The sequence below is a fragment of the Zootoca vivipara genome, chromosome 3, assembly GCF_965207765.1.
Source record: "Zootoca vivipara chromosome 3, rZooViv2.hap1.1, whole genome shotgun sequence".
NCBI lineage: Eukaryota > Metazoa > Chordata > Lepidosauria > Squamata > Lacertidae > Zootoca > Zootoca vivipara.
This window is the reverse complement of record NC_142586.1, coordinates 111,503,593-111,521,455: the sequence shown is the minus strand read 5'-3', so window position 1 is coordinate 111,521,455 and position 17,863 is coordinate 111,503,593. Positions and strand designations below refer to the sequence as shown.

At 45.5% G+C, this 17,863-nt stretch overlaps 1 protein-coding gene across 2 annotated transcripts in view; it reads right to left on the bottom strand.

Moving 5' to 3' along the window:
* Nucleotides 1-15,107, bottom strand: part of REL (REL proto-oncogene, NF-kB subunit) — a 48,848-nt gene extending 33,741 nt beyond the window's left edge. The window contains exons 1-3 of one of the 2 annotated variants that reach the window (XM_035110913.3): nt 14,965-15,107; nt 3,156-3,298; nt 98-246 (exon numbers count right to left, since the gene is read on the bottom strand). In XM_035110913.3, coding sequence (XP_034966804.3) covers nt 98-246; nt 3,156-3,298; nt 14,965-14,971 — 299 coding nt within the window. In that variant the 5' untranslated portion in view covers nt 14,972-15,107. Of the gene's footprint in view, nt 1-97; nt 247-3,155; nt 3,299-12,739; nt 12,865-14,964 lie in introns of those variants that run through there. The other variant, XM_035110914.3, reaches the window with a different exon arrangement.
* Between the last annotated feature and the right edge of the window lie 2,756 nt (nt 15,108-17,863).

The window sequence follows — 17,863 nt, the reverse complement described above, 5'->3', positions numbered from 1 at the left end:
CAGATTACAAGACTACCGCTCTACACCACACTGGCGCTCAAGGATTTTCATACATTAATTCTGTCTTTGGCCACACATAACAACAGCCACTACTTACATCAGGACTCTGCGTTCCGGCCCAAATTCAGCTTCATAGAAACCATTTTCGCAGTCTTTTCCAACCAGCCGATGGGGGTGAGGTCTGTATGGCTCGTTCTTGGTCACCAACGTTATTCTGATTTTTATTTTCCCGAAGTAGTTGAACACCTGCAAAGGAAAGAGAGAGGGAGAGAGCCCATCACCCTTGTGCCTTTTGTCAGACGTGGAGAGGAAATGTCACGTTCAAGGTGTAACCAGCTGCCCTGGTTACAAGATCCGTCTCCAGGTTCTATTTCAATATGCTGGTTTTAACCTTTAAAGTCCTTCACAACCTCAGGCAGCAAGTAATCGCTGACAGCAACAAGTAAATGCTGGAAGCAGGGGCTTCGCAACTGTGGCCCCTGAAATATTTTGTTCCCAAGGAACCCTAAAATTGAAGAGTTGGAAGGTAGAGTTGAGAGTCAACTAGTCCAACCCCCTTTAATGCAGGAATATGCAGCTGACCCAAACAGGGATCGAACCTGCAACCTTGGTGTTATCATCACCACACTCTTATGGGATTCAAAAGGGATTGTCAAATCTGGTACAGTGGTACCTCGACTTACAAATGACTCGCCAACCGAATTATTCGACTTACGAATTACTCAACATCCGAAAGGAAACCGCGGCGGTTTTAGATAGGGGTTTTTTTACTTACGAATTTTTAGATAGGGTTGCTTCGACTTACAAATTTCTCCGTTTCCAATGCATCCCTATGGGAAATTGTGTTTCCAATGGCGCTTTTGACTTACAAATTTTTCGACCTACAAAGGTGCCTTCGGAACGGAATAAATTCATAAGTTTTGCTATGACTTTTTTTTTTAAAAAAATCTCATTAGTCATTTGTATTTATTGTTTCGTCTTATAGCAGTTTTATGATTGTGTTCCTGCTTAGGGCAAGCATCTTATAAATAGCTAAAACATATGAATAAATAGGGACCCAGGTGGCGCTGTGGTTAAACCACTGAGCCTAGGGCTTGCTGATCAGAAGGTCGGCGGTTCGAATCCCTGTGATGGGGTGAGCTCCCGTTGCTCAGTCCCAGCTCCTGCCAACCTAGCAGTTCGAAAGCATGTCAAAATGCAAGTAGATAAATAGGAACCGCTACAGCGGGAAGGTAAAAGGTGTTTCCATGTGCTGCTCTGGTTCGCCAGAAGCGGCTTTGTCATGCTGGCCACATGACCTGGAAGCTATACGCCGGCTCCCTCGGCCAATAATGCGAGATGAGCGCGCAACCCCAGAGTCGGTCACGACTGGACCTAATGGTCAGGGGTCCCTTTACCTTTTATGAACAAATAAACAGCAGTACACAAGCAACTGAAGAGGCCAAACTACAGGTGCCACGGCACATGTGGTTAAACATCACATGTATTTTCTTCCAACAAACAGGAGAGCTGCAATTTCTGCTGGGTCCGCTTTTAAGCTCCCACTTTCCTGCCTGCTGCAGTCCAGCCGTTTGGCCATCTTAAATGCAGGACAAATAGAAGCATAGAGTTGGAAGGGACCCCAAGGGTCATCTAGTCCAACCCCCCTGCAATGTAGGAATCCTGCCTACAACCATCTCTGGATGGGCTCGAACCACCAGCCTTCTAGCTAACAGCCAGAGGCAACAGTAAGTGGATAAATGAATGTGAATTTTGTATTCCTACAGTAGAGTATTTTCCACAAACATCTACAGACCCTTTTTCGAGCTTCTATCCAGGCAAGCAAGACCCATGACCAGAGTTCAAGGACACATTCCAGCCAGGCAAAAACACTAATGGAGCGTGAAGGATGTGGCCTGGGGAGAGAGCATGTGTCCAGGGAGGAGGAATGACCAAGTGAGAGTCTTGGGGACCAGATGGAGCAGCATGGAGGGCTGTGTCCTAGAGATCAACTTGGGACACTTCCAATCACATACCAGTGACTTCAGAGTGCCCGAGTAGAGTTGATTAGGAGGCGCTGTGTTAAGAAGCCCACTTCCCCCTAAAGACCAGAGTTCTTACGATAAGGAAAGTGACAGGAAAATGCACTGGAAAGTTGAGATAGCACACGCTTTGAGACGGCATCATCTAACCTCCCCATAAACAAATCAGAATGAAGGTTCAATAAGCAGGTGGTCTGGAAGGGGGCCCTTCTCCTGCAGTGCTATACCTAAGTGCTATTCGACAGTAGAGCAGACTCCCTCAGGAGGTTGTGGACTCCCTTTCCTTGGAGGTTTTTAAGCAGCGGTTGGGAGGTCACCTGTCATGTATGATCTAGTTAAGATTCCTGCATTGTAGCGTGTTGTACCCAATGACCCTCGGGGTTCCATCCAACTCTACAAATCCACGATTCTATTATTCTACTTCAGGCCTAGGCAAACTTGGCCCTCCAGATGTTTTGGGACTACAACTCCCATCATCCCTAGCTAGCAGGACCAGTAGTCAGGGATGATGGGAGTTGTAGTGCCAAAACATCTGGAGGGCCGAGTTTGCCTAGGCCTGTTCTACTTACTTACTGAATTCAATGGCCCTTACTTCCAAGTAGACATGCATATAATTTGGCTGTTAGTGGCCTTTAGAGCCTGTGGGATTGCCTTACCCCCATGTGCCCACTCGACTGCTTTGACTGGCAGAACTGGCAGGCGCCACGTAATATCCATTCCACATTTGTAAGCATTTGATCATGTAGAGTGGCATCACCTACACTTTGGAACCTCCTCCTATTGTTATCAGGCAAGCCCCTACGCTGCAATATTTTCAGCGCCTGCTAAAATATTCTTCTTTAGACAAGCCTACTCAGATGCTTAGGAAGTTGAGGTAATTTTAATCTGTTTTAGTATTTTAACTTTTGTATGTTTTAAAGTGTTGTTGCATTCCCCTCTCCCCACACCCTTGATTTTATTGTTTTATCTATTTTGTAAAACAATTTGAGGGTTGTTTATTTCTTTGTTTGTTTTACAATCAAGCAAAACATGAAATAAGTAAGTAAGTAAGTAAGTAAGTAAGTAAGTAAATGAAACAATAAGCATTTGCCTCTTGGGCTAAACAACTCAAAAGACAATAATGAAGAGGAATACCTGCAGAGCTGGGAAAGTCCGATTCATATCGCTGCTGTGTTCTCCTGGAATACTGCCTGCTGATCTCCCCTCACATTTGTACCGGAAACGCATCCCTCTCTGTCTAGGCTGCTCACATATTTCAATGTATGGTTCATGACCATCTTTGGAAAGAAAGAAAACAATGCAACGTTTTATTTTTTAAAAGGTAATGTATTCCCTTACAGCAGGCAGAAAAGTCTACAAACAGGGGGTGTAGGAAACAGGTCTCTCTTCCGCTGCAAATTCTGCAATACGCATTTTCATACACCTATTTATACCTGTAGAGCAGTGTTGGGCCCTCAGACTACAATTCCCATCATCCATGACGGCTGGTCCCACTGGCTAGGGATGATGGGAGCTGTAGTCCAACAATAGCTGGGGACCCAATACAGAGAAAAACGTGTCCTTTTGCTTTATACTGGGTAAAGCCACTGGTCCCTATAGAAGAAGAAGAAGAAGAAGAAGAAGAAGAAGAAGAAGAAGAAGAAGAAGAAGAAGAAGAAGAAGAAGAAGAAGAAGAAGAAGAAGAAGAAGAAGAAGAGGTGGAGGAGGAGGAGGAAGAGTTTGGATTTGATATCCCGCTTTATCACTACCCAAAGGAGTCTCAAAGCGGCTAACATTCTCCTTTCCCTTCCTCCCCCACAACAAACACTCTGTGAGGTGAGTGGGGCTGAGAGACCTCAAAGAAGTGTGACTAGCCCAAGGTCACCCAGCAGCTGCATGTGGAGGAGCAGAGACACCAACCCAGTCCCCCAGATTACGAGTCTACCGCTCTTAACCACTACACCACACTAGCTCAGTGCTGTTCACACTGACTTGCAGAAACACCCCAGGGCTTCAGGAAGGGGTCCTCTCACAGTTCTACTTGGAGAGGACAAGGGGTTGAACCTGGGAACTTTAGTACTCTGCCACAGTAATCACAGCCCTTCGCTTAGTTGCGGATAAACCAGAAAACTCCTCTGATCTTAGAAATCGGGACTGATAGGATTAATTAAGACTGTCCAAATAGGTGCTTCTCTCAACTTTGGAACTATGGTTTAAATAAGGATGATTTGGGAGCATGTGATAAATACGTCTCTGTGTTGTTGTTTTTGCTAAGGGCAGCTATGCTAACTAAGAGTATCTGCGAGTCATTGTTCTCCGAATGGATTGCTGCTTCCAGCAGCCTCAAGTGTCATGTTGATATGTAATGTAAGCGGATTTGTGAAGCAAAGTACAAGCTCATGTCAGAAATACGGGAAAGTGTGCTTTGTCTCTTCTGAAGCATAACCCATTTATCTACTTGCACTTTGACCTGCTTTCGAACTGCTAGGTTGGCAGGAGTTGGGACCGAGCAACGGGAGCTCACCCCGTCGCGGGGATTTGAACCACCGACCTTCTGATCGGCAAGCCCTAGGCTCTGTGGTTTAAAGACACAGCCCAAAGGTACTGCTCTGGAATAGCTCAGTTGGTAGACTCTTAATTTCAGGGTTGTGGCTTTGAGTCTCACGTTGGGCAAAAGATTCCTGCATCGCAAGGGTTTGACCCCCTTCCAGCTCTATGATTCTATGTTCAAATTCATATTTACTTTGAACAAAGAAATCTGTGCTTTCCCCATGTTCTTCAGGACACGGTCACCAGCAGAACAACTAGCAGAGCCCCATGCAGCCTGTTAAGGCCAAATTTATATATTTCAGCAGAATCCAGTGATAAGGTACTGTACTACACCACACTTAGGCTGAGATGAGGAGGGTTCTTTCAAGCATCTAGGAAAGCAACCCATCAAGAAGGGGCAAAAGTTTTAAGGGCTGTTCGAATAGGAATTCCTATCTAATTCACATTTTCTGAAACAGTAAGTATACGAAATGAACAACATCTGCATTTTTTCATGTTTTGCAGTGTCCACCCCCCCCCCAACCAAGTAAGGTGTACTCGATCTCAGGACACAAGGGAGAAACGTGCTAAGAGGAAGGCACGCTTGGCAAATCCACACCGTGATCAACTCCCACCTGGAAACCAATGTCCCCACTGTGGAAGGACGTGTGGATCCAGAATTGGCCTCCACAGTCACTTACGGACCCATTGTTAAAATCGTGTTCATAGAAGACAATCTTACTCGGCTATGAGTGATCACCAGAGAAGAAGAAGTAGAAGACACAAAATGCACCATGTTAGGGCAAAGTGATCATCAGCCGACAAGCATATATTGGTGAAAATAACATACAGAAACACACATTCCATCTGGGGAAGTTGATTTGCAGAAACATGAAAGTCAGGCGAAACCTCACACATATATGTAAATTGGGAGAACTTCCCACCAAATTTTACGAGGAAAAAGAAAACCACATACTGATGTGGAGATGTGGAGAACGGAACTTAATACTGGGTCAATGAAAACCGGAGAAGCTTTTTAACTTTTTGAGGCGGCTTTTTTCTGTGGCGCAACCCTAGTGCTGAAGGCTTGGAATTCACATGTCTGAAGCAAAGAGAGCTTTACTTCAGAGTATTTTAGAGACTTCCCTTTTTTTTTAAATCAATGTAACCATTACAAAGGGGCAATTAGCTAGAAACATATGGCTTTACTAGGAAGTTAGAAACTTCCCCTGTTGTTTGAAAAAGGGGGGAGGTTAGGACACCCTCCCATAACAGGCCGCTAACTAGCTTAAATTATATTGTCTGCAGTTGGAGATACACATCTTAATAGCGCTCTAAACCACCCATTCAATTGTCAGTCTTCCGCAAATCCTGAAATCTGGTAGCTCTTTACTTGAGTAAGCAGATTATACATGCACCCAGAACAAGTTCAATACAGGTTTGGTTACATTTTTGGAGTTCCCTTGTAACTGACTGCTAATTAGTGCCAGGAATACCAAAATGAACCTTTATGCGAGTCCTCTGAGGCACAGATTCTAAACCAAAGTTGCTTGAAGATAAGCATTTTGATGCATATCTCCATACAAAAATCAACCTTTGAATAAATAAATGTGACATTTTCCCCAAAATGTGTTCATTAGCATTTTTTGTTTTTTAGAGGTTTTATTGTAAGGTGCTTAAACTGAGATTTAATGTGTAGATATTAAGGAACTATGCTGGTCTAGGACTGTAATAAAGATTAGGATTGGATATTTGGAAAGGGGTTTAAGGGGTGGGCGGGGAATTAGTATCCACCCTATCTCTTGGAGAGGAAGGACAGGATAGAAATACATCAATATTCATGAAATAAAAATGTCCTAAGACACTGAACTGTACCTCTAACTGTTGCTGGCTTTCCAGACCATGATGAGGAAATGGAAAAACAAGGTCAAAGCAACAGCTCAAAGTACCAAAACATCGGCAGAAACAATGAATGACTTCAGGCAAACAAATTTGTAAGGCAAAGGCTGTGGGGCTACCTTTGTAGGTGACCCGGAAACTGCAATTAATCCAGAATGCGGCAGCTAGACTGGTAACTGGGAGCAGCCGCCGGGACCACATAACACCGGTCCTGAGAGATCTACACTGGCTCCCAGTACGTTCCCGAGCACAATTCAAAGTGTTGGTGTTGACCTTTAAAGCCCTAAACGGCCTCGGTCCTGTATACCTGAAGGAGCATTTCCACCCCCATCATTCAGCCCGGACACTGAGGTCCAGCTCTGAGGGCCTTCTGGCAGTTCCCTCATTGCGAGAAGTAAGGTTACAGGGAACCAGACAGAGGGCCTTATCAGTAGTGGCACCGCCCTGTGGAACGCCCTTCCAACAGATGTCAAGGAAATAAGCAGCTATCCTATTTTTAAAAGACATCTGAGTGCAGCCCTGTTTAGGGAAGCTTTTAATATTTAATGCTGTATTATTTTAATATTCGATTGGGAGCTGCCCAGAGTGGCTGGGGAGACTCAGCCAGATGGGTGGGGTACAAATAATAAATTATTATTATAGCTCAGTGGCAGAGCTCATGTACCTGTACACAGAAGGTCGCAGGTTCGATCCCTGGCGTTTCCAGCGCAAAGGTGATGGGAAAGACCTCTGCCTGAGATCCTGGAGAGATGCTGAGTAGACAGTATTGAGCTAGAAAGACAACAGTCTGACATTTAAGGCAGCCTCCCATGGTATCTAGACAACTGAATTGCTCAGTATTGTCTACTCTGGTTAGCAGCAGTTCTCCAGGATGTCTGATGGTGGGTTTCTCCAAGTCCTACCTGGAGATGCTGGGGATTGAACCTGAAGCCTTCTGCATGCAAAGCAGATGTTCTACCACTCAGCTATGGAGTGCCCCTGATGCAGCAATGCTTATACTTGAGTGGAGTCATTTGCAATCTATCCTGTAATGCAGCAAGGGGTTTAACGGTGTGGTGGCGACGGCAAAGCTTCTGGCTGTGATTGGCTAAACCAACCTACTGTCAAGGAAGTTGGGGGCTGGACAGGCACCTATGGCTGCCATTGGCTAGGCTGAACTGATTTGGTTCTTAAGGTCTGCCTCTGCTTTTTGAGCTCTCTCTGCCACTGGGATGCCTTCTGGAGTTCCTCTAGGACAGGGTTTCCCAAACTCAAGTCTCCATCTGTTGTTGGACTACAACTCCCATCATCCCTAGCTAGCAGAATGGTGGGAGCTGTAGTCCAAAAACAGCTGGAGACCCAAGTTTGGGAAACCCTGCTCTAGGAACTAGGTTGAACAGAGAGTGGCAGATGTAAAATGGGGAGTGTTGCAAGATAGCCTTGCTGCCAATACATCTCCACACTTAGGTCCTACAGAAGAGGATTGTTGGAAGGCAGTAGGCCTCTGAATACCAGCTGTGGGGAGAACAGTGTTGCACCCAAGCTCTGTGCAGGCTTCTCATGCATATATGGTTGCCTGCCATAAGAACAAGGTTTTTGGCCCGATCCCTTCTTACATTCTTAAGAGGCAGGACAGGCAAGAAGGAAGAGCTTCTGAAGAGAGAAGGGAGAGGCTGATGGCCAAACCCACCCACCCCCCTCAATTTTACAGTATCTTATTTAATGGAGTCACCACCCTTTTGCCTCCTAGGAAGGACATCATGGCAAAACATGATGGAGCCCAGGCTGGTCCCATTTTTGGCCAGAGCAGGAACAGCTGCAGGGAGCTTGATTCCCTTCCTCCCTGCCATGAAGGACTCTCTGCTCAAGCTGCTTGTTGCTCTGGAGATTGTCTGCAGAGATTATGGGAAGCACACTCTGGCCTCCACCTCTGGCCAGGAGACCAAGGGCTACTGAGAGGCTGCACCCTCCACCTCACAGGAAGACCATCATGCCAAGGGGGAGACCAGCCTGGCACCATCTGTTGGGCAGAGATGGTGCAATTGCTCTAAGGCTTGCTTTGTTCTTCTCTCCCCATTCCTCCTTTTGTATTGCATCTGTTGGTGAGCAATATTAACAGACCCTTTTTAACCCTCTCAATGTCCATGTAGGATAAAAGGTAAAGGTAAAGGGAACGACTCTGGGGTTGCGCGCTCATCTCGCTCTATAGGTTGAGGGAGCCGGCATTTGTCCACAGACAGCTTCCGTGTCATGTAGCCAGCATGACTAAGCCACTTCTGGCAAACTAGAGCAGCGCACAGAAACGCTTGGAGTGGTACCTATTTATCTACTTGCACTTTGACATGCTTTTGAACTGCTAGGTGGGCAGGAGCAGGGACCGAGCAACAGGAGCTCACCCCGTCATGGGGATTCGAACCACTGACCTTCTGATCATCAAGCCCTAGGCTCTGTGGTTTAGACCACACAGCACCACCTGCCTCCCCCATGTAGGATAGCATAGTTGAAATGTAGTTTATTCTCACATCTGCATTTCAGTCCTGGAGTCTCTGGGGAAACTGTTGTTACATGGGAATCCCAGGAACTGAGTGATGATAACTAGGTTGCAACGAACCAGGTGGAGGTATCAAAAGAAACTCATAAGAAGCTGAGAGAGATCACTGATCCTTCTAGGCCGGTATTGTCTACACTGGCTAGCAGCAGCTCTCCAGGGGTTCAGACAGGGAGTCTCTCCCAACTGGAGGCTGAGATTTTGTATTGCTGGCAGAGAAGAAGAATAGACAAACTTGGGGGCAAATACTGCACATAGTCATAGTCAAAGGGATCCTAGTTCCTCAATGAATCAGTATGACACTATCTATCTATCTATCTATCTATCTATCTATCTATCTATCTATCTATCTGCAAAATGCCATCAATGACAAATCTGAACAGAAGCGCCTTGAAAGCAATAGTCCACTATTGTATATTTCAACCACTCCCACATATAAATGGTACTTGGTAGCAGCCAGCAACCTAAACTGCATGTCTAGTGTTACTGTGTGAAATTTCTAAATGGAGCAGTGAAGAAAACGACAGTGGAATGACGATCTCCTTCCTGCCCCCAAAACGTGTGCAGCATGTGATATTCATTTGCATGCGGTCTATCTGATGTGCAAAGAACTTTGCATGCTTACAACAACTCTTACAAGATATGTGGCAATGTGTCTCTCTGAGCAATTCCACACCTCCTACCCAGTGGTTATGGCGATTTCAAAGTACCGTACTCCCACCACAACTAACAACCTGGCCCTGTCATAATTCGAGGCGTTTTGCTCATCGGAGTGATGGCGATGATGCACGGCAGACTTGAATTCTAACCCCCACCCACAACAAGTTAGGAAGTTAGCATTGTAGTTTGTAACAAGGGTTGGGCTGAAAGGCTAGATTTTTATTTTATTTTTAATGCCGAGGGGTAGAAGCAGTGCATCTCTGTTTCAGAACACTGTCCTTGTTTTTCCTAGCACACTTTAAAAAGAGTGGTGGATAAAATCCTGGTGAATGGGGAGTGTTGTTTTTTTTCTAGAAGCTGGGGACAACCCTTTAGAAACAGAACAAAAACACAGCTACGAAATGCAGTAACCTTATTCCTGTCTGAAAGAAGGAAGCAGTGTTATTAATACACTCCTTCGAACACTAATTTTCAGAGCAAACAGCTGACACGCTGCTAAGCAAGGCTGTGGATATAAAAGTGCATGCATCTTATGGGTGGAAGAGGCAAGACAAAAACACTTTTTAATCGTTTTCATCATCGAAAAATTAGAGGCGCCGTGGCTCAGGTAGGATGCCCAGGTCTCAGGTGTCAGACTATATGTCAGCCTTGCAGGCTCCTTTTAAAGATGGAGCAAAATCTCAGGATGAGGGGCTAAGACTGAGGATTGGCTTAAAAGCATAAGAGCATAAGAAGCACCCTAATGGGTTGAACCAAAGGCCCACCTAGCCCAACATAGCTCAGTTGGTTAGAGCACAGAGCTGATAGCACCAAGGTTGCAGGTTCGATCCCTGTATGGGACAGCCATTGCAGGGGGTTGGACTAGATGATCCTCAGGGTCCCTTCCAACTCGACAATTTTTTTATTTTCTTCCCCAACCAGATGGGAACACCCACAAACAGGACATAAAGCACAACACCACCCTTCTGTTTATCGTCCCCTCAGGGACTGGAATTCAGAGGCATATTGATCCTAATACCGTGAGTAAGATATTGGCTCCATAAGTGCAGTAACAATGGATTGCCTTACGCTAAACTCCCTGACCCACCAGTTGCCATCCTATGCCTCCACAACTAGGTTTCATCCTTATGAATATAGCTACATATATTTCTGGAATGTATGTGTTTACCTGTGTGTTTCTTTTTTGCTTGTTTTAAACACCATATTATTTGACTGATGAATTGTTTCGTTGATTGTTTTGTAAACTGCTTTTTGACCATCTGTGGTGAAAGGCAGTCTATAAATATTGGAAATAAATAATAGATAATAATAATAATAATACCAAAAAACACCCACCCTTCACTAAGCTCCTCTCCTAATTTGCTGGGCCTCACCCGCCATCTCCCAAACTCCTTCCCTTTAGATTCTCAAGGTCTGAAGCTCCAGGAAACCTGATGGCTTAAAATCCACTCTGATACCTAAACCTTTCTTATATTCCCAGAAGTGTAAGAGACGGCTGGGATTGCTCAACGGCAGGGGCCAAGCCCTCTGCTCACATCTTCCGAGGGCTGAGCCTCGGATCAGGGGGGGGGAAACAACAACAATTCATCAGTCAAATAATATGGTTCAAACTAAATCCTGACCTGATGTCACTTTTGCCTCAGTCATTCCGCAGGGCTTGACAGCAGAGCCACACCCTTCCTGCAAGGGGTGGGGTGGGGGTGGAAATACAGTACACCGATGCATAACCAAAACAAAACCGTAAAGTTAAAGCAGCAATCCTCCACTGCTCTAAGACTCAGCTACTTCCTTCACGAGGCTCAGTTACTTCCTTCAAGGTGTTTCGCCTCTTCCTCTGTGACACTGGTCCCCTCACCTTTTTTGTTCAGAGCTGTTGCATCAAGTGGCAGGCAGGGTGAGGTTGGGGGGGGGGGGAACCACCCTCTCCAAATCCTCTCCTCCTGCATTAAACCACTGCCTTCCTTATTTCTCTCACAGTAGGCAAGTGGACCGGCAGGAGGTAAATCTCCCACATAAGGCAACTGGACTGGACAGTGTTAGCAGAGAAAGGACACTCGGGGGGGTCCTCTTTCTGCTATGTTCTGACTTGGCTTTCATGAATCGGTGGCAGCCATCAAGTTGTTTTTGCTTCTATCCAAGCCGAAAGCCACCCATGGGGTTTATTGATTTACTAAATTTGTATACCGCCACGCAGTTCACAACACAAAACTACAATTAAAAAAAAAAATTAAATACATAATAAAAACAAACACAAACACAACGCAATAATCTCCTGTCCCCAACACACTTAAAATGGCATCAGATGCCAATCAGCCAGAGGCCCTGTTAAAGAGAGACGCTGGCGCCTAAAGGTATATAATAAAGATGTATAATTTGAGGCAGGGAGAGAGAGCGTTTATCTCTTGCACACACTCAGAACATCAGGTGTGCACAAATTTCTTGCGAAATTAAATTAAAAATTATGGGTTTCCCCCCCCCCTCTTGATCATTATCGTCTAGCATTTGCCACAAGACATCTGGTCTGTGTGACGGATACCAAGTCAAATGAGTGACTCCTACCCAGACAGAGTCTGGTGACGTGGAACTGTGATGCCTCATAACTTCATGAATTTCTCTAAAAGTCAGAAAGGATATTTTCCCAAAGGTTCATAAGTAGGCTGTTTGTATCCTGATTCCTAAAGACTTGAGATGAGTTGTTGTTGTTGCTGCTGTTTGTTATAAGCAAAAATCTGCCCTTATTCCCTTATGGGGTACACAAGAGCCCTTTATTGGGTTCTCCATCGGTCGGAGAATATAACAGAGGCCAACCAGAGAATTTTGAGAAGCAAAGCCTTTATTTTTGCTGTTGCAACAGGGTCCTTCCTCTCACGCAGGAGAACAAGGAAGGAACCCCAAACAAAGGTGTCCTTCCCTTAAGTAGAAATTTGAAATTGGTTTCAGCCCACCCCCCCAGAAGCATCACCCATACGTCACAGAAGGGGTGTAGCCCAAGACCGCCCTCCCTATATTCATCATAGATACATCATGAAAGGGGAGGTCTGGCGGCAGTAATCTGAGCATCCTGAACTCTGCCCCCTGCCCCCAAAACCTAATCAAGTAAAAAAAAAAGAGAAGAGATATTTACATTTCCCTGTTTCCCAGCCAAGTTTCTGTTTATAACATGTTGTTGCTGCTGCTGCTGCTGCTGTTTGTTGTTTGTTGTTGAAGTGCCGGTTACAGAGAAAGGAAGCTCTCCCAGCTCATCATTTGTTGGCTGCTTATTTATACTTTTCATTTGGTGTCCTTACTACCGGTATGTAGTACAAGAGGTTGAATAAGAACCATACATTTAAAGCACACAACTTTCCCAAATGGCTCCTGCGAACTGCAGCTTTGTTTCTAGGAAATGCATGTCCTCAATCTTGAGAATGGTATTTAGGCAGAAGGTCAACAGGAGAGCTTTACTTGGAATGCAGTTGAGGAAGTATTAAGGTTTCACAGTGCTGACTTCTCTGTTGTTGAGTTGACAATTATTGGCTTATCATGCTATGAACCTGAGCCTGCATGGGCAATTATGGATTTATATTTCCTAACCTCGCTCTCCTCGTATTTTCTCTTTTGCATTCAAAATAATAAAAATAGAAATGAAAACATTACGCATGCAAAGTTGTGACTTGGACTGAATTATTTCAAACTGTGTTGTCGTTGTTTTGAAATCAACCACACGTACACATAAAGGCTGCCTTTCCAAGTATGTATACACGGAAGTAAATTCCCTTGAAGTTAGTGGCAATTGGATGCAAGTAAATGGGTGATTCCCCCCCTGCCTCTCCACACACCACAGTGAGGGGAAATCCTAGCTGATCCCTTTTCTCCCTGTGGTATGTAAATACAGTACATGTCATTAAGTAAGAGCCAAGTGATGGGAAGAAGAGATATAGCACAGCTCTAGCTGAAATCCGGCAGTAACCACAGAATGACAGCACTGCTTGGGGAGACTGTCTCAACATAGGAGGGAGAAAATATATTGTAAAGTGGGTGGAATACAACATGCTCCGAAGGCTCGCTCTTGCATACGGACAAAGTTCTAAAGAACGTTTGTTGTTCGAATTGACAAGCAGCAAAAACAACAGCAACAAAACTACCAGCAAGGCATCTCTCACGGAGGTTATCAGCATGGGACAGTGTCCATCCCTTTTGAAATAATTTATGCCCCATTGATTTATAGTTGTCATTCAGTGGGGGTTGGACCTGAGGGAGCTGGTGGCCACAAACGTCTCAGAGCTCAACAGCTGCTGCAGCACAACAAGCAAAAGGAGCTTATTATACACTTAAAATCCCTGCTTCAATTCGGGAGGTGGCCAGTCCGCAGAAGCCCTTCCCTGCAATGAGGCTGTGATGTGCTGAGTCTGACATGCCTTGCAGGGTACGGATTACGGAGATAATGCATGCAAACCACTTCCAGGTATCTAAAGCGTTGCCTAAATGCTGCAACAAGAAGGAGTCTGGAGGGCCGGAGTTGCCACATCCCTGCCTTTAGGAAAACCTTAACAACAGCCTGCTGGATCAGGCCACTGGTCTATCCAGAATCCTGTTTTTCTCACAGTAGCCAGCCAGATGCCTGTGGGAAGCCTGAAAGGAGACTCTAGGGGCCAACAGCACTTGCAGTTCTCAGCAACTGGTATTCAGAGACATACATACTGCCTCGACTTTTGAGGTAGAGCACAGCCACCACAGCAAACAGCCACAACAGACGGTGGCACCATTTTTAAGGCTGTGAGAAGATGCCACGAGCCAAGCTTCATCTGCAGCCACTTCATCTCCAGATCAAGAAAAGCTACAGGTTCTTAATACTGTGAACCACCCTGAGATCTACAGATGAATTTATTATTATTATTATTATTATTATTATTATTATTATTATTATTATTATTATTATTATTAGTCCCCTGCTTTGCCTCTGGCTCTTGTGTTCTTCCACAGAGCAAGCCAAACATCTCAGTCAATAGAGCAGGAGACTCCTAACCCCAGGGTCGTGTTTCCCACCATTTGGGCCAAAGATCCCTGCACTGCAGGGGCTTGGACGAGATGCGCCTTGCGGTTGGTCCCTTTCAGCTGTATAGCTCTATGATGTGGCAACATGAACCACTGCATCTCACAGACTGCTTATCGCCCTCTTTCTTTCTCTCTCTCTCTCTCTCTCTCTCTCTCTCTCTCTCTCTCTCTCTCTCTCTCTCTCTCTCTTTTTCTCTCTCTCAGACTGAGGTGGGGAAAGTGTGTTTGCGCGTGTGTCTGCTAACATGCAAAAAAGAAAGAAAAAAGAGTTGGCAGAGAGAGAGGGAGAGAGAGAGAGAGAGCGCGCTCACTTACCAGCCATGGTGCTGTTTCCTCCCGCTGGCGTTGTCTGCCCGATCGGGGATTGCTTTTTGCAAAGCTAGCTGTCCTTCTCCCAGGCTGCAGCTTGCGCCTTCCGATATCTCTGTTTCTGGTCTGGTCTGCTCTCGCCGTACTCCAGCTGCTACTACTTTTTCTCCACCCCCCTACCCCGCACAGGGCTGGGAATTTCCCCCGAGTGATGACGAGCATTTTTGGAGGCTGGCTCCGAGGTGACGTATTGCCTGCCTCCTTCTCCCCCACAGCCCAGCCCATAACCTTTCTTTTCTGAAGGTCAGGTTAGGGGAGCCCCCCCTTTGTGATCCCCTCCCCCCCCAAATTAGCTTTTAGGCAAATAGGCTAAAACTCTGGAGTCATCATGAATACTTAAAATGAGAGCAACCTTTTTTTTCACCCAGAGGGGACAGAAATCCATTTCTGCTTATGTGGGGGGCAGTTGAGCCAGGAAAAAAGAAAGGGGGTGGCTATTTTATTTAATTGTGTTTTTATTCATTTATCCTACCCTCCAGAATTTCTCCTCCTCCCAGGGCAGCTCACATATTGCATTTGACCCCATTCAAACGATTAAAAAATACCAATTAAAATAGTAGCACCAATAAAAGGCAACAGCAGCAGGAGAGTACATTTTGCAGCTTGCATTGCATCCTTCAGTAGCTGGACAGCAGAGTTATTTTGGACGGCCGGGAGGTTACTGATTCCCAGTGTGGAGGGAGACAGTTTTGGAGGGATCTTGCCTCTATCCTTGTTGCAGCTCCAGTTGGAGGTAACCAAGCACAGTACTGTATAGTAGAAATAGCCATCGTTTTTTCTATAAATTAAATTAAATTACTGGGACTTTTGATGACTGATTTTCAAATATGCTTTATAAACTTTAAAAATAACAAGGATAAAGCTTTTAGAGATTTCAGAGCATTGTCTTCATTTAATCCTTATAACAACCCTGCAAGTCAGATCAGTTTCATTGTCCTCGTACCGTAAATCAAGAGCTAAAGCCGAGAGATGCCGTAATTGTTTTTCCATAAACCACCTACAAATGCCAGATTCATTCTGGGAATTCCACATTTATAGCTCTGCCTCTTATCAGCTACCATCACTTAGTGTTCCCAGTTTACAGATGAGGAACTGAAAAGGTAGAGGCTTGCCAAAATATACACAAGGCCAATTTAACTGCTGTGTTGTTGTTTGTTGTTTAGTCATTTAGTCGTGTCCGACTCTTCGTGACCCCATGGACCATAGCACACCAGGCACTCCTGTCTTCCACTGCCTCCCTCAGTTTGGTCAAACTCATGTTTGTAGCTTCAAGAACACTGTCCAGCCATCTCATCCTCTGTCGTCCCCTTCTCCTAGTGCCCTCAATCTTTCCCAGCATCAGGGTCTTTTCCAGGGAGTCTTCTCTTCTCATGAGGTGGCCAAAGTATTGGAGCCTCAGCTTCACGATCTGTCCTTTCAGTGAGCACTCAGGGCTAATTTCCCTATGAATGAATAGGTTTGATCTTCTTGCAGTCCATGGGACTCTCAAGAGTCTCCTCCAGCACCATAATTCAAAAAGGTGAAAATGTAGTCTGGAGCAAACACACTGTTGCTGGTAATACTCCTGAGGTAAAAGAAGGAGGGAGGGAGGGAGGGAGGGAGGGAGGGAGGGAGGGAGGGAGGGAGGGAGGAAGGAAGGAAGGAAGGAAGGAAGGAAGGAAGGAAGGAAGGAAGGAAGGAAGGAAGGAAGGAAGGAAGGAAGGAAAAATGGGTCTGATAGCTCCTAGTGATGTGCAGTCTAGCTGCTGTTACCAATAGCATCATCCAATCTTTGTACAAAGTGTTTTGCGTATTTTCCAAAAAGGATGAAAGCAAGGCTGAACCTGGGTCAGGAGGGATAATTTGCTGGTCAATAGAGGAAATTTCTTTGGGAATCTTGACCCAGAAGTCATGCATAATCAGGCAGTGCCACCACAAGTGATAGATAGTACCCTTCCCATCCCTTGCAACCTTGGCACCAAGTGGCCAGTAGTTCACTGTTATGCCATTTGGCAGGGGTGTAATAACGCCTGTATATTAACTTCAAGGACCAGGTGGCGCTGTGGTTAAACCACTGAGCCTAGGGCTTGCTGAACCGAAGGTCAGCGGTTCGAATCCCTGTGACGGGGTGAGCTCCCGTTGCTTGGTCCCAGCTCCTGCCAACCTAGCAGTTCGAAAGCACGTCAAAATGCAAGTAGATAAATAGGAACCGCTACAGCGGGAAGGTAAATGGCGTTTCCATGTGCTGCTCTGGTTTGCCAGAAGCGGCTTTGTCATGCTGGCCACATGACCTGGAAGCTGTACGCCGGCTCCCTCGGCCAATAATGCGAGATGAGCGCGCAACCCCAGAGTCAGTCACGACTGGACCTAATGGTCAGGGGTACCTTTACCTTTATTAACTTCAAAGCTATTCCTCTGTTCCTAGAGGAAGCACTCCTGAGGGGAGGCTTGGACCATATCAAATTCCACCCATCTTCTGCCATCACGTGACCAATAGCTTTCCCCCAGACTTGACTGATGCATGCCATCTTGGAGTGCACTCCAAGATTCTGAGGCAAGTAACTTATATAAAATCAATATTCTTCCCATTCTATGCAGATCTTAGACAAAAACTCATAGCTCAACTCCTAGGCCAACTTAGCCCTGTAGCCAGACAAAGACAGGGTTTTCCCCCCTGCTGAACAAGTTTACTGGAACAACAGCCTCCTTGGTTGCCAAATTTCTTTTTCTGGCCCTTAAGCGTCGTAAAGTCAAAATTGACAGCATTGACATGGGTCTAAATGTATAGCCTACTTCTTATTGTCGGTTTAAGTTTTAAGTTCCTTTAGATGTTTAGATGTTTTAATTTTTGAATGGATAAATGTTT